This window comes from Phyllostomus discolor, chromosome 3, assembly GCF_004126475.2.
Source record: "Phyllostomus discolor isolate MPI-MPIP mPhyDis1 chromosome 3, mPhyDis1.pri.v3, whole genome shotgun sequence".
NCBI lineage: Eukaryota > Metazoa > Chordata > Mammalia > Chiroptera > Phyllostomidae > Phyllostomus > Phyllostomus discolor.
The window spans coordinates 21,434,599-21,459,996 of record NC_040905.2 but is presented as its reverse complement, the minus strand read 5'-3'; the positions used below and the strand labels follow the sequence as shown (position 1 = coordinate 21,459,996).

Sequence of the window (25,398 nt, the reverse complement as noted above, 5' to 3'; positions counted from 1 at the left end):
TGTCTATGAGGTATATGTTATAGAATGGATTATTTCCCTTGAAAATTCATATGTTCAAGTCCTATCTCAAAGGGTGACCTTAATGTAATTAGTTTAAATGTGGTCATTCTGGAGTAGAGTGGGCCCCTAATCCGATATGACTGGATGTCCTTATCAAAATGGAAAGTTTGAAGACAGACTAACACACACACACACCACACACAGTGAAGTTTATGTGAAGATGAAGGCAGAGAATAGGGTGATACTTCCACAAGCCAAGGAAAGCCAAGAATATCCAAAAAACTACAAGCAGCTAGAGAAAAGTCTTAGAACAAATCCTCCCACAGTGATTTGAGGGGAAACATGGCTTACTGTCATCTTGATCTTGGACTTCTACCTTCAGGAATATTGAGATGATAAATTTCTGTTGTTTACGCTCCCTGGTTTGTGGTACTTTGGTACAGCAGCCCTAGCAACTTAGTACCGTGTGTTAAAACTGCAGCGGGAAGAATGACGTTTATTCTTAGAATTTATAGTTGTTTCTTTAACAGATTCTGAACAAGAGTTTGAGGTTATAAGTCAAGAAAAAAATGATACCCAATTTCCTATACTATTTGATACCAAATATATCATAAATAAGATAAAATCAGAATTTAATTTCACAAGTACAAAAATAATTAAAGTAGGTAAAAATAACATTTAATTTTTGTATACTTTAGTCCCTACTAGTGAACTACCCCACTGGTATTTTTTTTAAAGATTTTATTTATTTATTTATAGAGAGGGAAGGGAAGGAGAAAGAAAGAGAGATAGAGAGAGAAGATCAATGTGCGGTTGCTGGGGGCCGTAGCCTGCAACCCAGGCATGTGGCCTAACTGGGAATCGAACCTGTGATGCTTTGGTTCACAGCCCGCGCTCAATCCACTGAGCTACGCCAGCTAGGGCTCCACTGGTATTTTTAAGTACAATAATGAGTTATGTTTGTTGGCCATTTTAATGAGTTTTTATTCTTGGTTAAAAGTTTAAGGGAAAAATCATCAAAATATCTATGTCTATGTCTGAGAAAAGCATCCTACACTGGACCACTTAATTTCCTTATTCATGCTATGTGTTCTAATTGCATACATAGTAGAAAAGAAAAAAACATTGTTTTCTACTGCGCTATATTTCCAAATGTAAAACATATAAAGTGATGTCTAAAAGCCAATTATTACACTAAATTATTAAAATGAGAATCCAATTTTCTCTGAAAGCTATTGTATGGATTTGGTCAATAGATACTAAATCTATAGCCCCTTGTCTCAATATTCAGTTTTCATCAAAGAAAATTTTTTAAGGTGCTATATAAACTTTTTAATTGTTTACAGCTGTTTCCATTACAAACAATAACTGCAGACACATTACATTGTAAAGTTTCATTGGCTACTTAGTGTACAATCTTTTCATGGTAAATATTACCTGAGGCACACTGTTAACTGTTCCCATATATGGATCACTGTCCCTCAGCTGACGTTTTATACTAATCTGAAAAGACTTAAGTACATAAATAAAGCTTTCAAGATTTTTTTTTTTTTTTCACAAAATAACCTTCAGTCTTGTTTCCATTGGGGACTGCCCTGTTTCATTCTTTTCATGGGTTTCCCTTTGTACTACAGCCTTCAAACTGCACACGTTCTGTAAAGTTCCATTATCAATGAGGAGCCGAAGAGTGGACTCCCGTGCCTGTCTCTAAAGACCAATTTGAAATACTTAATAAAGTATTTTAATACAAAGCAAATGTTCTCTGAGATTGCAAATCGTATGCATGACTGGTCAGGGTTCACAGCTCTGATGAGATCTCAGGTGAACCGGTGTTGAACCAGCACTTTGAGTAAAAATAAGCTGAGGATTTATGAAGACAGAGAATCTCTCTCTGAAGAAATCCCCTAAGGCTTAATTCTCAGAAGATTTTTCTAGGGACTTCGAAAAAGCAATAGTCATCAAGCTACAACTTAAATTTCATTCTACACAGAAGGATTGTAATTTCACCAAATAGAGCAATAGCGCAGGATTCTAGTCGTTGTGTAATTCGATAACACTTTGAGTATTCACCAAAGAGACATTTGATTAAAAAAAGTCCTCTGCAACAACACTCATGCAACAATTATACATCAAAACAAAAGTTACTATTTTGTGTCTTTTATACCAAGGCTATAGTAAACTTATGTATTTTTAATTAGATATTTTATAAGAATATTTAGTGTTAAATTTCACATTACTCAACTAAATTTGGTATTATAGTCCTTCATGAAAAAAAAGAAAATAATCTGTTTTGAGTGTCAATGATATGGAAAGCCCTCTGCTATATGTCATTTAATTCCATAATGAAATTAAATGATTGAGAAAATTACACTTAATACTATTTTGCAAATGTAAGGACTGAGGTTCCAGATGTTGTACAATTGACGATCAAAGAAGGCAGTATTCAAGCCTGGGACGATCTGTGATGATATGAGACATTCTTTCCCATATACTCTTTTGCTCCACTCAGGCATGATTTGTTGAATTGTTATATTATCTGTAATTATTACATTATCTCCTGCCTTGTTCTTATTTGCTTTTTTAGTGGTACATCCTGCAATGCAGATGTATCTCTGTAGAGTGAGTCAACATTATATTTCACCCCCCCCCCCAACGCCACAATCCAAGTCAATAAACATATCTTTGCCAAATGAAAAAGTGTGGTAGAATACTTAGGGGGAAGCGATCCCCTAGGACTGACAACAGCTTTATGCTCTTCCATTAGTCTTAAGGATTGCTCACAATTTTCTCAATTGCAGCACACAGATAAAAGGTTGATTAAAAAGTGATTGGACTGATCTCATTCCCACCAGTCTTGTATATCTTCTAAACCAATTTTCATGTTGCTCTCAGATTAATATCACACCCTGTGCTGTACTGTTTTCAGGAACCTAACACCTGCCATTGATATTGATTAGCCTTCCTTATCCACTGAACAATGACAGGTGCCAGAGGGAAAATGGAAAACAGAAAAAGAACCTTCCTTTCCCCCCTTCCTTCCCTATATTTCCTCCTCTTTCTGCCTTAAATGGAGTCCCTGGCAATGATTTCATTTCCTCAGTGGTTCCATGCCCTCTCAGCTACCCTCTCCCACTGTTGCAATATTTTTCTCTTAGCTTTAGGTTAAGGGTGCTACACCCCTTTACTGGTTGCTTCACAATCCATGATTTTGTTTTTCATGTCTCCTATTATTTTTGTAACATTTCCCATTCATGCTGTTTCTTTTATTGATTTCACTAGATGTGAATTTGCTTCTCATGATTACATTCTGATTAATGCATAAGGTATTAACAGGTTTCTCAACAAGTATCTGCCAGTACTGACTATATTTTACCAAATATAATGGTTAGGTACTGTACTTGAATCTAATTGCCCTATCTGGAAAGGATTTCATTTTAAAAGTAGAAATCACTACCAAGTTCAGCACTGTTCTGAATATCGTTGTATTGTCCCAGCTGAGGTTTTATTTAACAATAACAAAAAAACATAAAACAAACCCAAAAACCAAATAAACAAATAAACTTCAAAATAGAGCCCTGGCTGGTGTGGCTCAGTGGATTGAGTGCTGGCCTGTGAACCAAAGGGTTGCTGGTTTGATTCCCAGTCAGCGCACATACCTGGGTTGTGGGCCAGGTCCCTAGTTGGGGGTGCCTGAGAGGCAACCACACATTGATGTTTCTCTCCCTCTTTCTCCCTCCCTGCCTCTCTCTCCAAAAATAAATACAATCTTAAAAAAAGGCAGAATACCAGGAATTTTTGTTTATTTACAAAAAGTTGTCAATCATATTTTAGAAGAGTTTAATAAAAGGGTATAATATATATTCTTAATATTTACTCTATATATTATATGTGATCATTATGTTTATGCAAATATATGTGGTTATGTATATACACACATACACAGTTAACATTCTATCTTTGGTTTCAATATTAGGGAAAAACTCCAATATATTTAATTTTGACAAGTTACAAGTAACTTTGGTTACTAAAATATTTATATATTAAAGTTACCAAAAATAATAAAATAGGACAAAACCATATCAATACAAATTAACAGCCTCTTTAGTTTTCATAACTAATCTCACCAGATGCAATATTCTAATGCAGCAACTTTTCCTTTGTCTTATGACCTCTTCTTTCATTATGATTCTTACTGTTCTGATTTTATAACAATTGAAAAGTATTCATATATACCATAATTAAAGATGATGTATACACTACATCTAAATTACTTCCTAATATCTCACCATGCAATTTTAATTACATGAATAATTTTAGTTATGGTGGTACTATATTTAGCACTATACCCAAAATGGTTAAATCCCTATACCCTGCTTCATTGACTTTCACAGCTAATATATTTTACCAGTTGTCTTTAATGATGAAGATACATATTTCACCATTGATTTTTGTTGGTTATACATTTGAGGTCTCTCTAGTATATTCTGTTTCCCTCTACCCACCAAAATGACTTTTATGCTTTTTCTATGGTTTGATTTGAAAGAGTGCATATAAAATGAACAATGTCTAGACCATGTATAAAATAGAACTCTGACTCACAGTTGGCTGCAAAGAGCCCAGGTAACTCAGCCATTGTCTATAATTAGTTCCAGAGCCATGTTACTATCGCTAAGTCAGACTTGTAAGAAGTCAAATGACTTTCAGTAGCTAATATCTAGGAGGCCAAACAATAACAATCAGCTACCAATGGCCAGGACTTCATTAGTAACTTCTAGTTTTCCTAAATGTTTCCCTACTCCCAACTTCAGGTTAATCACATAAAGCAAAATATGCATCCTTAACCAGTTATATAGAAAGCTCCACTTCTAATTAGCACACCAACAGCCTCCCCATGCCAGCAACCTCCAATCATGGTACACTCAAAGCCTTTGCTTTTATCCACTATAAAGCTTCACCACTCTTCTGCCTGCCGTTGAGTCTCTGCCAAAGTGGAAGTAATGGAGATTGATCCTCTTGCTATAGCAAACTCTGAGTGAACTGCTTGCTTGTTCTCATTTGGTTGGCCTATACTTATATCTATAGATTAGTAAGGTGAAAATATTTTCTGGCAGAAACTTTGTGGATCTGGGGAAGACTTGCAATTAAGATGGAAATCAGGCAACTGTGAAGGTCAAGGACAGATCAGTGAACATCTGGTAGATTACAGCAGGGGTCTATGATGTCACTGACATACCTCTTTCTCACTGTGCCGTCTCTCTCTGAGATTTACCCCATTTCTGTTGATAAGCCTTCATGTTATACTTACTGTCCCTTCACTCTTCTCCTAACTCCTAGAAAATGAAGAAAAATATCTAAAATAGCACTTCAAAAAAGAAAGTCAATATAGAATTAGAAATCAAATTCAACTAAAAGTAAGGCTGAATTTATAGCACATCTGAATTTTTTGGGATGGAATTTCAGCAGCCTATACTCTAATGTAGTGATTTGTGAATTGGGGTCAACTGATGGTGAAAGACTTTATCCCAATGAAGTAATTTCTATGATAAATTAGTTAGGTCTCTTGGGGAATCCCAAATTAAATCTACTTTCATAAAAGTAAGTGGAGAAACTTAGGAATCAGGAGTAGCATAAAATATGATCCGGTGGATCACATCAACCATTAAACAAAAGTGAAAAATTTGATTGGTTTATACATTTTTCTTGGTTCACAATAACAAATTTAATCTTAAATAGGAAAATAAAATTAATCATTACCACACGAAGCAATAATGAATTTTTACCCGAGTGCAGAGAAATGAAATAGAAAAAAATTAAGAGGCTATATTTTTAAAAGTCTTTCTTTTAGACAAAATTATAAGTTAAAGTGGTCAACATGTAATTATTCAATAAATATTTGCAGAACACTGTTCCAAGTGAAGTGTTTCCAATAATAGAACACAGTAAAAATAAAGTAGTAGAATCTGAGCCTCCTCTTCAAAAACCCTCAGATCTGCTCTCGCACTCTCCAAAGTCTGCCCTGAGATTCCACAAGCAATATTGTGTCCCTTTGCATAGGTTGCTTTTCCATTTTGTTTATAGTTTCCTTTGCTGTGCAGAGCATTTTAGTCTGATATGTAGTCCCACTTGTTTATTTTGGCTTTTGTTAGTTTTACTTTTGGTGTCAAATCCAAAAGTCATTGCCACGACGAATGTCAAGGAGCTTACCCCTATGTTTACTTCAAGGACTTTTATGGTTTCAGGTCTTAAACACACATATATGATGCATTATGAGTTGATTTTTGTGTATAGTGCAAACTAAGGGTCCAGATTTATTGCTTTGCATGTGGTTGTCTAGTTTTCCCAGCACTATTTATCGAAGACATTATTCTTTCCCCACTATATATTCTTGGCTCCTTTGTCAACAATTAACTAACCATATATGCACAGGTATATTTCTGGGCTCTTCATCATGTTCCATTGATCTATGTGTTTGCTTTCATGCTGGTACCATACCATTGATTAATATGGCTATGCAAACAATAGTGTGAAATCAGGAAATGCGATGCCTCCATCTTTGTTATTTCTCAACATTTTTTTTCAGCTCAGGTTTTTCAGCAGTTCCACAAAAATTATAGTATTGATTTTGTATTTTTAAAAAAATGCCACTGGAATTTTGATAAGAATTGCACTGAATCTGTAGATTGCTTTGGGTAGTATGGGCATTTTACCAATATTAATTCTTCCAATCGAGAATGCATAATGCATCTTTCCATTTATGTGAATTTTCTTCAATTTCTTACATCAGTGCATTACAGTTTTCATTGTAAAGATATTCCACCTCTTTGGCTAAATTATTCCTAACTGTTTTACTATTTTTGATGGGTGTGCAAATGGGATTGTTTTCTTAATTTCTTCTTCCGATAGTCTGTTGTAAAACAGATGATGTTTTGATCCATTAAGTGGTAGCTTGGTTTGTTACAAAACAATAGCTAACTTACATAGACAAAAGGTTATATGACAAAAACCAAGAAGGAAAAAGTGTGAAACTTAGGCATTTATGATACTTCAGTTGTCTTCTGTCACTCTCCACATGCACTCTAATTTGCCATGTACAAGTGCAGAGTCAGCCTCACATCACTGAAATGACCTCATTTGGAAGATTATGCCCCAGGGTGAGGATTTTAAAATGGCTACTAGCATCCTGGAAGATATCCAGGGTGAAGCTCCCAAGATGTTCAGGCTGAGCTAAATCGGTCCCCCTACAAGCAGTGCAATAAAGTAAGCACAGCTGGTGTCTCTACTTGTTGCTGTGTGACAAAGAACACAGCTGAAAATGGAAACAAGCCTGTGTGGCTGAGACAGACAGGGGAACAAAGAAGACAGGAACAGGAAGATTAGGGACATTTCAGTACATCTCCAAAGATGAGGAACCTCACTGAATTTAAGGATCACAGAGTAAAACTTATATATATTTTTAATATTTCAAACTTAGTTTTGTACTCCATTGAAATTAAAGTTTTTAAATGATGTATGCAATTTTCATTACTTCTATCATGTGTTATCATTTTAAAATGCCTTTAAATAATGTTTAATTATAGGTATATTTACGAATGTATAGAAGAGAACAGGTAGAGATTTACACATTTTTTAAAAAATTTTTTTTCAAGTTAGTTTTTTTTAAGATTTTATTTGTTTATTTTTAGAGGGGAAGGGAGGGAGATAGACAGAGAGAGAGAGAAACATCAATGTGCGGTTGCTGGGGATTATGGCCTGCAATCCAGGCATGTACCCTAGCTGGGAATCGAACCTGGGACACTTTGGTTCCCCGTCCGCGCTCAATCCACTGAGTTATGCCAGCCAGGGAGATTTATACATTTCTTTAAAATAATGTTTCTGTAAAGAACACGGACAATGTAACATTTATTTTCACAAAAAATTGGATTGGGATCTGGTATGGTTTTCTTTGAAACAGCATCTAGATATTATGCATTTCAAAAAAATTCAAGTGGCTGCAATGCAACCAAATTTAAATTCATACTAAAATTCCTGAATCCTTTTGCAAGAAAGATTATAATTGCAAAAATCTGGGTAAATTTACACACGAATAGAAGAGACAAATGGCCATTATTGTTTTAAAGAAAAGAGATTTAACAATACAATGAAAAAAAACTTTGCTGGCTTTTTAAAAATAATATTACATGTCATTGCAATATTGCTCGATGTCTTAGAACTTATAATGGCCTCTTCATTTGAGAATGGTAATATTATTTACAATATAATTTTACTCATTCTATCTCCATTTCTGAGATGTGCACCTGAACTTACATGCTGACTCTAAGAGTGGGTATAATTTCATCTCATGATTATTTTCTTCTTTGTGCCACATGACAATGAATATCATTGACTTTTTGTTTGATATTAAGTCTCAGTTTTGAAAAATTAGACATTTAGCGAAATTATAGTATAGTTTGTAGGATATGGTAAAGTCCTCAAAGCTGGAATGATCATGTACTGTGTATCGCAGAAAAAAGTGTTAAATGTACATTGCTAAAATGTATACCCATTTTTCCCTGGGCCTATTCAGATTACATTGACCCTCCAAAACATTATACTGCCATTCTTTTCATGTATGTTCACTTTGTTTAATTTGAGTACATTTTAGATAAGTAATAAAAATGAGCTATATGACAGACAGCAGCTTACCATCATATTTCAAATGATCTTTCAGTAAAGTAATGTAATAAAAAAGGTAGATTTGTTTCTTTAATGAGCCATAACTTTCAAGTAGCCACATCATTACTCTTCTTTCATTCAACAGAGATAACTTATTCAAATGTTTACATTGTTGTTTTCATCATAGAGTGTATTTGAATATGGCAATTGATATTTAAACATGAAAATCACTACCTTGGCTGACAATGGTTTTGTTCATAAAATATATGGCATGCACATTCTAACACAATGGAATTCTCGTGGGAAGTGACTACTAATTTAATAAATACCATATTGTTCAATTTATGATTCTACTTTGAAATGTTTTTATTCTTTTGTCTTGCATGTTTCCTAGGACAGTAGATCTCAACTGAGAGCAATTTTGCATCCCAGAGAGCATTTGGCAACGTCTGAACACGTCATGGTACGGCAGTGCAGGTAAGTATGCTACTGGCACTTAGTGAGTAGAGACCAGGGGGCTGTTAAACATCCCACAATGCACAAACCAGCCCCCACAGCAAGAAAGCATCCAGTCCAAAGTGTGAACAGTGGCAAGATTAAAAAATCCTGCCCTTGGGGATATGATTGCTTAGGTAGTGGTTGAAATTACGTGATGTAATTCAAAGACATAAAGAAAAACTTTTTAAAAACATGCATCGAAAACCACTTCAGTTTATTTTGTATCTTTCTTTACTAAGCCATCAGATTCCTGCAGATTTTGCTTGCTTATTACTACCCACTGACAAGAAATATGTAACCACATTATGCTTTTCTCCCTGGCAATATAGCACACAGAAATTACTTGGAGGGATCCATGACCATTACAGTTACTTAGCACTATAACTACACAAGAAATAATAATCTTGCACACCCAGCAAGTCTCTGTTCCTATCTTCTCTGGATTTTCATAGGATATCCTGCTAAGCTACAAATGGGAATTTATCATTTGCATGATGGTCTTATTCATTCTTCTTTAATGACACATGCATGCACACACATGTACACACACATACCCCTATGTAGACAAGGAACTCACATGGAAGAGACGAGTATTTTGCATCATTGCATCTCCATGTGAAATGCCTTTTCTCCCTTCCTTCCTTCCTTCCTTCCTTCCTTCCTTCCTTCCTTCCTTCCTTCCTTCCTTCCTTCCTTCCTTCCAACTGACAACCCCCTACACATTATGTTACATTTGTAGAGGACATCTATTCTAATTTGTCAGCTGGACTCTGTCCACTCTATAGTTTCCCTACATTTTGTTTATCAAACATCATATTGACATTTTTGTTTCTATGTCTGCAGACTGCTCAAATTTAGGGTCTTTGTTTTAATTACCATTTTGTTACTAGCCACACCCTCACAGTTCTCAACCCATGACACACTTTCAATCTTCCACGAGAAGAGAAAAAAAGTGTTTTTTTAATGACCGGATGATTCAAAACTCTATTAATGATTTTATGATAAAAAAGTAATTTTATAAGGTGCTGTGCTGTGGGAAATTCTGTTGTCATCTAACCACACTGTTAACTTTTGTCAGTATTAGAAACTGACATATCTTTACATTAAGGGTTAATGTTATTTAAAATTTCTTATTGTACCACAAATACACATTTCACTTTTTATTATTTTATAAATAACATACATATGTACAGTTCTTAATAAAGAGCAGTATATTTCACTCATAACAGATAAAGCCACAACTTATTTTAAAAAGTAATCACCTTCACCTATATGTTCTTGTGTTTCCTTCTCACATTTCTTGTGTATATCACACATATTCTGCAACACACACTTGTTTTCTAAAATAAACTGAAGACTACTCCAAATGCACTTCTAAAAGCTTTCTCTTACTGAAATAATAGAGATCTCTATATGGCATGCATACACATACAAATCCATTCATTTTAAGGCTTCATGGGGTATCTGTACACAGTTTAAAGGGGCATTTATTTGAAAACTTCTTTATTGGTGTACTTTAAATGTGCTTCAGATTTTTGACTATTTTAAATAATACTGCAGTGGGCACTCTTTTACATATATCTATCTTTCCACACCCATGTGAGTGTACTTACAGAATAGTTCTCTACATATTTCTTTCTGCTGTGTAGAATTCCATTGTGTATAAGTACCATAGCTTTTTGATCCATTCAGTTACTGATGGGCACTTAGGTTGTTTCCAGAACTTGGATATGTAAATTGTGCTGCTGTGAACATTAGGGTGCATAGGTTCTTTGGGATTGGTGTTTCAAGGTTCTTAGGATACAATCCTAGCAGTGGAATTACCAGGTTCAAAAGGCAGTTCCATTTTTAGTTTTCTTAGGAAAGTCCATACTGTTTTCCATAGTGGTTGCGCCAGTCTGCAATCCCACCAACAGTGCATGCACTAGGGTTTCCTTTTCTCTACAACCTCTCCAACACTTGTTGTTTATTGCTTTGTTTATGATGGCCATTCTAAATGGTATGAAGCGGTGTCCAATTGTGGTTTTAATTTGCATCTCTCTGATAGTTAGCAATACTGAGCACCTTTTCATATGTCTCTGGACCCTCTGTATGTACTCCTTGGAGAAGTGTCTGCTTGGAGAAGAAACTGTACTTGAACAACAATTAAAAAAATAGTTCTTTACAACAGCAATTGTCCAACAAATGAATTTGTTCTTATTAAAATATTAATAGATACAGCCATATTCCCTTCAAAAAACTATGAGAATGTACCCTTCTGCTAACAGTTCTGCATATTAACAATTTTGTGATTATTAAACCTGCACACTGGTGAACACCGGAATCCTCTTCCCTTTGTGGTTTCTTAAATTACTAGTAAATTTTGAGATTGTGGAGGGGATAATTAAGATGTTTATTTTTTTCTTTGAATCACCTACAAACGTAATTTCCCCAATTTAATTTGATTGCAGTGTATTTTTTTTATTTTTTAAAAGGCCCTTTATAGAACCCTCCTACACTATTGGTAGAATTATAAATTGTTAAATTTATAGATTATAAATTGTTACAGCCAGTATGGAAAACAGTGTAGGGATTCTCCAAAACATTAAAAATAGGAATAGCTTGTGATCCAGCAATCCCACCTCTGGGAATTTATCAAAAGAATATAAAAACACTAATTTCAAAAAGATATGCGCACCCTTATGTTAACTGCAGCATTATTTACAGTAGTCAAGATATGGAAAAATACTAAGTGTTCATCAATAGATGAATGGACACAGAAGATGATACACACATACATATAACAACACATTACTCGAATGGGTCAACTATAAGACCCTCACTTCTCACTTAGTAAACTGTATGGTTCTGGTACATCATATTTTTTTGTTGTAATTATTCAAAAACTAGCTTGATCCAGATTTTAATTCTTAACAAATTAAAAAAGGAGAACTCAGAAAAGTAAAGCTCTGCCTAGGTTAGAAACCTCTCCCAGTTGCACTTCTCACCAAACATGCAATCCTGGGCAAATTACTTAAATCTGTGTATTGGGTTCATCCACTGTGCAGCAAAGATCACTTTAATGCTGCCCTCGTGATGATGCAAGCATGAAATTATTGCAAACGGCACACAGTGCCTGACACATGCTAAGTGCTCACTAAATATCCCTTGGAGCTATTTCAGTGAACATTGTCACAACTGCTGTGTCAACCTGCAGTCTCAGACCCTGACAAAGCTAAGATTGTTGTTTTGTGGTGATCTATTTCAGATTTTCTGCAGAACTGAAAGTCTAAATTCGAAATGTGCAATCTCCTTTTATGCGCAGATCAGGACTTGTATGGATACAATTGTCTCTAGAATTGATGACAAGCATGATTTAAATATCTGCAAACTGTTAGTGACACCACAGGCAGAATGCACATTGCTACCACAGCAAAATCAACTAGAATCATACTACACAGCGAGAGGGGAAAAGAGTGATGACTTCATGTATTATTTGTAAATCAAGGCACTTAACAGAACATGACATCGCTGTTTCTTAGCTGATGCTGAATCCCTTCTCACTATCCCTTTGGATTCAGTAGTATTAGGTCCAAATCTTTGCTGAAACATAGAATTTGTCCAAGTACCAGTTGAGGTTCAGTGTACTTGCATATATCTGAGATTGACTGAAAGCACTTAAGTAGAAAGAGATTTACTTTCTCAAGAAAGGCTTTGGGACAGGCAGGCCAGCGCTGGAGCATTAGTTCTGCCATAGCACCCTTCTTCCAGGCCCTATTATCTTTCTGCTTCGTCTCACTTAACAAGAGGCTTTGCTCCAGTGGTTTCCATTAGCTGCTGCATTTCTGAACCACTTCTGCATTAGAGGCAGCAAAAAAAGGAAAATGGCAGTGGCTGACATATGTGTGCCAGCTACATCTTTTAGTCAGGAGACGTGTACCTTTCCTGGAAGCTCTCCCCTTACGCTGCACTCCCCTTACATCATACCAGCTGGAATTTAGTCCCAAGGCCACTTCTAGGTGAAAGGGAGTGATGGAAGCTGAATGCCTAGCTCTGCACGCTGTCACCCTCATCAAAACTGCATTATCTCAGTAACACCGGAAGGGAAAGCTACCTGTTAGTTAAATACCTTACAGCGTCTACCTAAAGGCAATAAACCTCATCCTGTTATTTGTACCACATGCCATATTTTTGCATACATTCAGCAAGGCTGACAGCAAGCTAACTGTCCCAGGTCAGCAAATGCCTTATCTCTCAGGATTGCAAGACTACCCTCGAATTATTGCCCCTATACCCGGTTGGTCTCATCCCCTCAAAGCCTTTACAGTGGAGGTCAGCACTCTTCTGTAAAAGGCAGCAGAAGAAATATTTTGCACTTTGTGAATCAGTCTTTATGGCAACTTACTCCTCTGCCATAGAAGTACCCAGAGTACCAGAGACAAGACTAAATGAATGGGAATGACTGTGCTCCAGAAAAACACTATTTATAAAAACAAATAGAAGCTGGATTTGTCTCCCTGCCACTGTTGGCTGGCCCCTGCTCTACATTATTCCTAACTTGGTATTTCTAAAATTAGAGTCCATGTAAGTATTATCTATTCTTCAGCACCCACTGTAAAGTGAGTTTCTCTTTTCACTTTCATGTCACATTCTACAATTCACATTACAATGTGCATCAGATGCTATTATCACGATTTTAATACATTTGTTTTTCCACAATACTGACTTCACACACATTACAATTTCCAATGTTCAGCCAATAGCTTGCCATTGTCTTTCAATAGAATCTTGCTTTTGTCATGCTTTTTTTCTCTCTACTACTTTTAGTATGAACTACTTCTCCTTCAACCATACTCATCTCAGTAAAAATCTTGGGAATACTAGCTGATTCCCATTTGTATCTTCCGTTCCACGCCCTAGATAAGGATTTGGAAATATCCCGACTTAGCCCTTTGTCCTCAAACCACAGCCTTTTCTGCAACAGTTTCTTTGTGCTGCATGATTCTTAGACTGCACAGCACCCTTTAGCACCCTCAAATGCACCCATTTACAATGAGCTCTGTTCATACAAAGACACATATACACACACTCACAATTTCAGAGTACATTGCTGATACCATTTTTCCTGACCTTGCCATTGTCTTTGACTCTGATTTCTCATAAACTATTTTCTACTATTTTCTCCAGTAAGGTACAGAAATTATACAGAAATGGTAAAGAAATTCTACATAAAGTACAGAAATGATATAGTTTCTGGCTTCTTTTTCAAATAATTTTGAACTTGAGAGATGAATCATGTTTTGGCATAGGCTATAAATGGTATTCAGATGTCAACCACAGCCCAGTATTTTAAGTGATAAATATGGTGATGCCAGTATATAATTTTTCTTAGTAGGAAATTTTTAAAAACCTAAAAATTTGTAAAATTTTTTATTTTACATAGGTTTTACAAATTTTGTCAAGATTTACTTAGATTTGTTTTTTATATATTAATCCATTCTTGAAACTCAGAAAATCTAATAAACCTGTATATTCTTTTTTTTATAATTCTTTTCTTTTAAGATTTTTTATTTATTTATTTTTGGAGAAGGAAGGGAAGGAGAGAGAGAAAGAGAGAGAGAGAGAGAGAGACAGAGACAGAGAGAGAGAGAGAGAGAGAGAGAGAGACATCAATGTGTGGTTGCTGGGGGCCGTGGCTGTGGCCTGCAACCTAGGCATGTGCCCTGACTGGGAATTGAACCTGCAATGCCTGGTTTGCAGCCTGCGCTCAATCCACTGAGCTACGCCAGCCAGGGCTTAAACTTGTATATGCTTCACCTAAGGAAATATTATGCTTCCTCTCCTTCATCTGCTGTATTTTGATCTCTAGGAACACACTGTGTTCACACAATAATCCTAATAAACAGACCTTCCAAGTCTCATCTTTTTCCCACAGTTCCCCTATTTTTGTATTTTTGCTTTCTGATTTTTACCCACTTCTTCTTATCTGGTATATTCTCAAGTTCTAGAACAATAATTTGGGTCTTATCCATGACTGTTCATGCCTTAATCCATACAGCGGTTTATTTTTGTTTAGTTATAGAAATTCTGGCTTGGAGTTACACAAAATTCTTTGCACTGTCCTTAAAACACTAGTTCTCTTATTTCCCACTCCTCACTATGCTGTCTTTCTTAGTAATATCTATTCTATTTTTTCTCTGTCTAGTGCATTGGCATTTTCGCATGTTTTGTTTTTTTACTGTGCTTTTTGGGGTCTTCTGTCACCCTTAATAGGGTGTTACCAGTGGTTTTCTCACAAGTCATAGAGCTCTTAGCTTCTGTCAGACAAAAGGACATTGGCAGACGGGCTGTCCGTCCTTGACAAGGTGTGTGGAGGAATCCTGTTTAGAGTTTCCACACAGACTCTCACCTGCCAAGGTTAAGAGTGTTGAGCTCTTCAGTTTCCCTTAGAGATCAATGAGCCTGAGGGACTCTGGGCCTCTCCCGGGTTCCCTGAGGCTGGATCCTGTTCTGTGCTCTTCTCTGGTCTAGGGGGAGCCAGTTTGGCAACTGCATTCCCCACTGAGACTCCGATTAAAAAGGAGAACTTAGTCTCTCTTCCCAACCTGATTCTGCAGCAGCTTCAGGAGCTCTCTGCCTAGCTCAAGGGAACATTAAAATGGGCAGGAGTTGGGAAGGGAAGAAATGACAATCTTCCATTGAAAAACCCCTATGCCCAAGAGATGGAGGATATTAATGGAACTTACTGTAACAATCATTTCACAGTATTTGTAAGTCAAGTCATTATGCTATGCATCCTAAACTTATACAGAACTGTATGTCAAGAAATCTCAGTAAAACTGGAAACATCTCCCAAGTTGAAAAAAATAAGCTTATGTATGCATTTAATACACAGTGATTTTATTGATTATTATAATAACCTTACTTTAAAATAACATTCATATATACGCAGTAAACATGAGGTAAACATACCTACCTGCAACCTGTCCATTGTGTTTGCCCACACTTTGTCTAAAGTACATATTTTGGAAATAATCTTTACTCAAATAATATGTTCTAAATCCAAGCACTAAGTGTCATTAGTAGTCAAAAATTATTATGACAGCTGAACTTTAATTTTATTTAGGAAATAAAATGAGACACCTAGGCCACAGAAATCTGTGAGTAGTGGGAAAAAGCCAGATCTTCAGGGTGACCCAGAGACCTAGATTGTAATTTATTAACTGGACTGTAAGCTTTTCATTCAAAAGAACTGGAGTTAATTTTTTCTTGGCCAATTAAATAACTAAATACGTGAATTTAGAAAATTTACTTTAGTGCTGTATGCCAGTTTGCGTATTTTAAAAGTGATCTTCAAAATACTTCACAGGGCTGTTTTATACTTAAATATATATAAGGTGCATAAGTGTTTAAGACTATATGTAAAGTTTTATTAATTAATGTAGCTATTGTACTGTTAATATTGAGCAATGCTATTATAACTAAGTTATAAATTACAAGCTTAAACTACATGGTGAAACCTTTCCAATGTTATGTTTTCTTTCCCCACCTATATAAATTGTCACTTTAAATGTGTTGGTATGTTCTTAACACTATACTAAAAAACATTACATGATCAAAAAAACATGTCAATTAATCAATAATTGCAAGTATTACAAGTTCTGATAGTGTTTTCTTGAGAGAAGACCATTACTTACACTCACACATTCATAAATTAATTTTAATAAATATTATAGTAACTAGAACCAATAGTTTTCAATACTTTAGGCCACAAGGAAGTATTAAAATATTTTGAAAAGCCTTAGAGTTTCTACACCCACACACAAATTACTATTGGTGTTCAAAGATTATTTCTGGATCCTCAAAACTATACTAAGTCAAAGTAGAAAAATGGTGCTCCTTACCCATATCCGACATCTCAGGCACAGTCACAATATACGGTCCATCTGTGAACTTTGGAGCATTGTCATTGATATCTTGCACTTTGATGATGAATTCGGACTCCGGTTCAAGAGGCTTGTTTGTCCGTCTGTCAATAGCCTGGGCATGGAGCACATAGTGGGTCTTCTGCTCTCTGTCTAGGCTTTTTGTTGAGTGGATGTCACCTGTGGTATCATCAATGATAAATATGGTCCCGGCACCTTCTCCAGTGAGGATGTACTTGACAGACCCATCGCCTTTGTCAGAATTGGAGTGCAGCTGTAAATACAAATGGAATAATTCAACATGCATTATAGTCCAAACTACACGGTATTCTCTGAAAACCATCTATCGGTAATTTAATACTTAGTTTAATTATGAGATTTTCCACAATGTCTTGTGAGTTACTATAATAATTTATTTTTCTGATATTTGTTCCACTTGCTATTAATATGGATTTTTATTATGATCTAAAAGACACCCACTTATTGATTTAAGATAAATTAATATACTTACACAACAAAAGCAATAACCCTTGCTTTTACTCCACTAAATCAACATTTTAATACCCACATGGAATATAATTGGGAAAATAAATTACCAGTAAATGAGTTTGAAGAATACTGTTTCTGTACATATAGAAAAAATCATTTTTGTTTGTTTTATTTAAATTTGTTTGGTATTCCATTTTAAACCTAAAATTATGAAAACTATGATTGTAAAATTGAGATTAAAGTTGGTTATTAAAATTACCACAAAAGATTCATGCTTGTCATAGGGACATTGATTTTAATTAAAATATTTTCTAGATAAATTGTTCAGTTTGAATTAAAAAAAATCATGGTACAATATTTTTTCTTTAAAGATTATAAAAATTTAACTCAAATTTTCAATAGTAGTAAAGATTAATCAATAAGTAGGCTCTGATTTTAATTGAGATACACTAGTAATGTTTCACTCAATAAAATTAAAATGGACCTGGCTGGCATAGCTCAGTGGATTGAGCGTGGGCTGTGAACCAAAGTGTTGCAGGTTCAATTCCCAGTCAGGGCACATGCCTGGGTTGCAGGCCATGACCCCCAGGAACCACACATTGACGTGTCTCTCTCTCTCTCCCTCTCCCTCTCTCCCTTCCTCCCTCCCTCCCTCCCTCTCTCCCTCCCTCCCTCTCTCTCTCTGTCTCTCTCCCCCCCTTCCCTCTCTAAAAATAAATAAATAAAATCTTTATAAAAATAAAGTTAAATGATTGAATATTCTTTAAAAGGAAATTAATTAGTTAAGTAATATTTTAGTAGAGAAGAGGTTTTCTTTAATTTTCTTTTTACTTTTTAAAAATATTTTATTTATTTATTTTTAGACAGAAGGGAAGAGAGGAAGAATGAGAGGAAGAGAAACATCAATGTGTGGTCGCCTCTCATGCTCCTCACACCAGGGAACCTGGCCCACAACCCAGGCATGTGCCCTCACTGGGAATCGAACCAGTGACTCTGCTTCACAGTCCAGTATGCAATCCACTGAGCCACAGCAGCCAGCACAAGAAGAGGTTTTCAATAAGAATGATAAATAACATTAAGAAAATAACATTAAGAAACATTAACCTATTTTTTGTCATTTACACATTAGTAAATGCTTTCAATTGTGTATAGTTCATACTTATTATTCTATTATGCTATTATAACTTGTAACATCAAAATTCAGTTACATGTATCCATGAGTGCCACTGCTGCATTTCCAGCTGGGAACGACTGTAGTGTTTTCTCAAATCACAACCATATCCTTGCAGAATTGTTTCTCCAAAGAGATTTAAACAGTTGTCCTTTATATGAAGCCTTTTTGGCCACATAATCTCTACTACTTATTTTTCTCATTTCTGACACTTCAAAACATTGGGGAAAAAAATGTGTTCATACAACATTTTGTTTTTTTGCCATAGTGAAGTGAAAATTTTCAAGGTTTATTTTAACATTTCTGAACTTTCAGAAGACATTATTTAAAAAGATAAAATGTAGAACAAAAAGACAATGCAACATGAGGGAAGGACAACTTTTTAGGAAAATAAAGCCAACTAAAACAAAAATGACAGTGCATCAGAAAGAATTTTGCTTCTTTTTGCAAACAAGACATAAACAGGGACAAAATTTGGATGAGAATCGCTCAGCAAGATTGAACAAATTAAATCATTTTGTAACTGCTTTTTGGGGACTTTTATAAAAAGAAAGAAAATAGTTTAGCAAACTGTGAACTCATACTTTTCAAAGATTCACACTTCACTAGTAAATTAACTACTAAGAGAACATTGAGGAGTGAGCTTCACAAAGATAGTTATATGCATGTATGAAAATGTGTTTGTTTCTTTATGTCTCTTGACATCATTTTATCACCTAAAAGACTAATCATTTTATCGATAGGCAGACTATTTCATATTCTCTAACCTTGTATCAATTCATGACTAAAACATAGCAAAGGAAAGTGACAAATCATTGCACAAACATATTCAGAACCTTTTCTGAAACATTCTTATTATTAAAGTAATAAGAAATGAGATATATATTAGCTATTTTTATACTATATGTAAATTATAAATCAGTATGTTATTAAAATAACTAATCAAAAATGCTTTGAGGGATAAGTGATATGCTTTCTAACAACTCATTTCAGAGAGAAATAACAATGGTTACAAATGACTCACATTCAGGATACATTTGTTTACTTTTCTATGTTTTTAGTGAAGTTGACCTAACATTTAGTTTTGCATTAAATGTTCATATAATAAAGATATGTTTATATTTAAAGCAGAAAGGGCTTATCTATGTAGACTGAAACAGAGGTACTTAAAATAAATAGTAAAGTTGTCAATCTAAAGTATCTATTGTAAAGTTATGTACTCTATGCCATATATATGTATATATGTATATATAATTTTAATAAGTAATTATAATAAGAAGAAAATTCCAATAATTTTATGTCTTTAGATTTTAAGACTTGGGTCTGTTTTCATATTTGTATTTAGAATAAATAAACCCCTTAATCTAAATGCTTCAGAAATTATCTCTAATTTGAAAATAGATGTTCAATACAATCAGTTAATTGTAATTTAGTACTTACATCGTTGGCTAACACAGTAAAAGTTACATTAAAATATTATAAAAATGTATTTGGATTATATTAGTTGTTGCTAATACTCAGGTTAAGTGTTTGAATAATCATTTAGATGATTTTTAGATGACCATTTCACTAATGGATTGTTTAAACTCTCAGCTGTTCTGTTTGAATCTTGAAATGATTAGTTCCATGTAACACCAATGGGAAACCACCACAGGGACAATTTAGTCAGTTGATTAATAGTTTATATGATTATGATGATAAGTACTGTATTTTGCTGTGTATAATGTGCACTTTTTTGCCCAAAATTTTTGAGGGAAAAATAAGGATGTACATTACACATGTGCACTATTCATTCTCTATATGAATATTTTAAATTATTGTTTATGCTTATGCATTAAAATGTAATGTTAGAAAGCAATCATGATATCCATATACAAAATATTACCCTGGAAAATGATAATTGGTTTTGTTTCTAAATACAAATAAATAAAAAAATAATTAAAAAATTAAAATGAAAGTTTTTTTCCTGAAAGTTTGGGACAAAAATATGGGTGTGCATTATATACAGGAATGCACTATACAGAGCAAAGTGTGGTATCCATAAAGCAACAAAGTGATGTACTTTCAGGATTACTTTCTGTCTACCATGCCTGTTCTCAAGTATTCAGCTCTTTCTCAACATAGAGTCTGTGGCAGAGGTGAAGCCTGAGAGAAACGTTGGCTATGTCTTCTTGTTTGGCTTAATAAGTGGGTCATAAGCTCTGTGAAGAGCCCATGCTTTGTATTAGATTTTGTAAGGCAAGAAATGATGGATGAGTGAGTTGAATGAGTGAACGAATGAATAATAAATGAGTGAGCAGTAATGGTAGTATTGCAGATAAAAAAATTAAAAGATGGGGAGAAGTCTTTTCTTTTTGGAGGGAATAAGGAGAGAGAATTTATTTGCTTAGCTGTCTAATTTTTTCTTTCCCATTAGTCAATGTTTCATCCAAATCTGAAAGAAGAAGGCACAAACTCTGGTCATGCAGTGGGTTGGCCTGGCTGGGCACAGTCAAGGGTACAAGGTTTGGCATTCTCATGGCAAGTGACTGGCTGTCTCCTGACAGAGGACTGAGAAGACCCTGGCAAACCCGTTCAGTATGGCTGCTTCAGAATTGGGCCAAAATACAGATAATTGGAAAGCAGTGTGTATATCGTTGAATTAAACAGCAACAAGACACCACATGAAAAGGGCTGAAAGTAGAGCATGTGCAGTGGCGTTACCCCAGATACACATATGGTACTGATTTAGTAACCAGTCAAGTATTGCATCATGAGTTTAATTAGCTACTATATTATTCAAGAGAGTTTCATTATTTTACAGTGACTTATGTGAAAATATTTAAAATAGTATGTTGATATTAGTCATTTATAATGAACCCTTTTAACAGACAGTTTAGGCCAGCTACTGAGACAGCAGAGGCAGCCTCTTAACATAATCTACAGTGGTGGGAATATAGGGAAAGCTGTGAGACGGTGCCACATGACTGATATTTTTGTACTGAAGGACAGATGTTAGAGTGCTGCAAAGCAAAAGCAGATAATCTCTGCATAACTGATCACACATTCACGTGAGGTCAATTACCTGCTCTTTAGAGAGCAGAAAAGGTTAGGAGAATGAAGGGTTAATGAAAAGAAAATGTAGTCAGCCCTGGCTGGTGTAGCTCAGTGGATTGAGCGCGGGCTGGGAACCAAAGTGTCCCAGGTTCAATTCCCAGCCAGGGTACATGCCTGGGTTGCAGGCCATAACCCCCAGCAACCGCACATTGATGTTTCTCTCTCTCTCTCCCTCCCTTCCCTCTCTAAAAATAAATAAATAAAATCTTTAAAAAAAAAAAAAAGAAAATGTAGTCACCCAAGTAAAGCAAAACGACTATTTCTCTGACATTACTTTAATACATTGACTTTCTTAGTGTTAACTAGTAACCTATGACACTTAGGAAGCTAGTGCAACTCACATGAATTACCTTTAAAAACTAGTTATTCATCTTGTATGGCATTAGGATCAGGACCCACAGATTTAGAGCTTTCAGTCTAATGGAGAATTCCTCACCAAGATGATATTCCACCTCTTGGGAAACAATAATTTTAAAAGGTTAAGAAGATGGTGGTAGAGCACTTAATTTCAAAAGTTGCTTTTAGCTAGGACTTCAAGCTATGCTAAAAAGATAGCTCATTGACTTAAATCTATATTATGGGCTCCATAATTTATGTACCTTTTTAAGAGTAGGAATTTATGTTGACCACATTCCAGTGGAGGCCATACATAAATTCAGAAATATTATATAGTATTCCTACTATTATCATTTTCTCCAACACATAAAATACAAGTGATTCAGGGTGAGAGATGTGGGAGGATTATAAAATGACGTCATTAAAATTGATGTATTCTTCATTCCAGAATGTGTTATATTTTAGTTGAACTATAAGCAGACGGAACAAAACTCAATTGAACTATTAATAAGCAATTGATGTGAAGAAAAAAAAAACATATCAAATAATAACAGTACCTTGGCCACTAAAACATTGATTTTGTCATGCTAAAAAAGACATGAATAAGCATGCATTTTAAATTTGAACAATTAATATGTAAAAGGTTATGGTAAAATGGTATCAAAAAAACAATTTGACCACAAAGCTTATGTTAATCAATTAAAAGGTTAGGACACTACCTAAGTGTAAGGGTCTAAGTAATGCAGTTATCTAACTAAAAACATCAGAGGTCTTTGCAAAAGTCTGTTGAATTTTAGTGTTTAGCTTTTAACTTCTTTATGAGTATTTCCACAATGTCTTGTAACTGAGGAGAAAGAGGGAAAGAGGAGCGAGAGGCAACACTTGCTTGACTTTGTTATCCTCTGATTCCCAGATTAGGAATACGAGCATGCTTGTTTCTGTTACATGCTGCTGAGTTGTTCCGAACTATGACAGTTCTATGAATGAATGATGTCCACAAAGTCTTGTTTGCAATAGCTCTGCTCAGCTCCTTTAGACTTATGCCTATTTTGGAATCAACCACCGCTTATTTGCACTTCCTATTTTTTCTCTGCCTTCAATTTTCTCAGCCTTAGTGTCCTTCGCAAAGAACCCAGCCCTCTTTCTCATCGGCTGCCCACAGTTGAACAGCATCAGTTCTGTCATTTTTGCCTCCAGTGATTTTTCGATGTTTCAGGCTTAATTTGCTGTAGGACTCACTTGTTTGTCTTTCATGGTTGTCCAAGGAATCTGTAGAGCTCTCTTCCAACACTGTATTTCAAATGAATCATAATTTTTTCCTTTCAGCTTTGATCACTGTCAAACTTTTGCATGGATACATAGTAATTGAGAGTACAAGGGTGTGGATGATCTTAGACTTGGCCTCTGACGGTGTAAGATGAAAAGTGAAGTATCTCTTGTTTGAAGTTTTCATAACCTAAACACATTACCTTTGCTTGAGAGAGCCCCACCAGGTGTGCCACGTATCTGGGCACTGGAGGAGGCGATCAATAGTTGAGAAATCACTACTAATTGTTGAGAAACCTCAGAAAGAGACCAATCAATTGAGATTAGAGTGATCTATAATAGGAACAAGAATACCTATTCTCTATAAAAATTAATGTCTGCTTTTATCTCCCAACCAGGGCCTAACTGAGAAAAAAGGGACCTCTGGCAGCTACTTTTAAAGAAAAAATCTCAAGAGTGTACTAAACATTGCTGCAATTCCAGATAAATACTGGCCTAAGGCATTGCCCACATATTAAGGTGTATTATGATTTCATCCCCATGAAAACTCTGCTACTGCTATTTGTTTTAGCCTCTTTTTTTTTCAATTAAGAAAGCAGTAATTATATATAGAAGGGAGAGGGAGGGAAGATGAGGAAAGAATTGAACGGCTTCCATTCTTTTGGAAATTCATCTGATAATAAAATGGAAGATGATCATTTGATCCCACAATCACTTTTAAAAGTCTATTCATCTAAAAACAATTTATTTGGAGCACCCACCATATCCCATTGTTGGAGCTCAATACTTGGGTACATCACAGAACAAAAGTCCCCTGCCCTGGTTGAGCCTACATTTAGTCCAATGGGGAGCAGCAAACAGTAAGCAGAAAACAATAATGAAAAAGAACAAATTAAGAAGACTGTACTTTCCAGATGTTAAAACTTACTATGAAGCTACAATGATCAAGACCACATAGATTTGGGGTAAAGATCAATGGACTAGAAATAAAAGTTCAGAAATAAACCCATATTTTTATTGCCAATTGATTTAAAAATGTTCTAAGAAAATGTGATGGAAGAAGAAATAACTTTTCAATAAAATTAGAAGAGATCACAGGGTATTCATATGGATCCCAAGCTGGCTTGATAAACAAAATTAACTCACAATGGATTAACTAATAACTAAATAAATGACTTAAAACTAGAAAATTCTAAGAAAAAACACAGGTGTAAGTCTTTGTGATATTAGGATAGGTAATCTGTAGTTTTGACACCAAACACAAGCAGCCAAAATATTTCTTAAGTTGAATTTAAACTCTTGTGCTTCAAAATATACATTCAATGAAGTGAAAAAAATTTAAAGTGGGAGAAAATATTTACAAATCACATATTTGATAAGGGCCTAGTATCTAGAATTTATAAATATACATACAACTCAACAACAAGATAGCCCAACTGAAAATGAACAAGGAATAGAATTCATATTTATCAAAAGAAGATATAAGAATAACCAATAAGTAAATCTAATCAATAAGTAAATCAAAAGGTAATCAACACACCACCAGCCATAAGTAAAATACAAACCAATACCACAGGGTGCCACACTCACAGGAATGGCTAATTTTTTAATAGAAAACATCAAGTGGATTTCAGCAAAATTTCTAATACAACACTAATTTAATGTAGCAATATAATTTAATAGGAACACATTTTTTAAAAATTCTAAGAAAAATGGCTGACGAATCCCTAAAGTTCCAACAGAAGGACCTCAGCTGGGAGAACTAGTCAGGTGTAAATATATCCTGACTTTCATGTTTTTTGTGTTTTTTTGTTTTTTTTTTAAGAATGACAGAGGCTGCAGAAAATGAAAAGAGGGGGGATTATATTTTTCTCAGGTTTGTGAAATAATCAAGGGATTTACACAGTTGACCTGACTGGATTTAAAAGTTTCTGCAGACCATTGACTGCTTTCCATCTCAAATGTTGTCCTTCGTGAATACATATT

General features: G+C 35.0%; 1 protein-coding gene across 7 annotated transcripts in view; it reads right to left on the bottom strand.

Annotated features, from left to right (window-relative positions):
* CDH18 (cadherin 18) overlaps nt 1–25,398 on the bottom strand; it is a 488,064-nt gene that overhangs the window by 174,875 nt on the left and 287,791 nt on the right. For all 7 annotated transcript variants that reach the window (XM_036020243.1, XM_028511442.2, XM_036020244.1 and 4 more), the window contains one exon: nt 17,034–17,328. In XM_036020243.1, the coding sequence (XP_035876136.1) occupies nt 17,034–17,328 (295 nt within the window). The remainder of the gene's footprint in view (nt 1–17,033; nt 17,329–25,398) is intronic.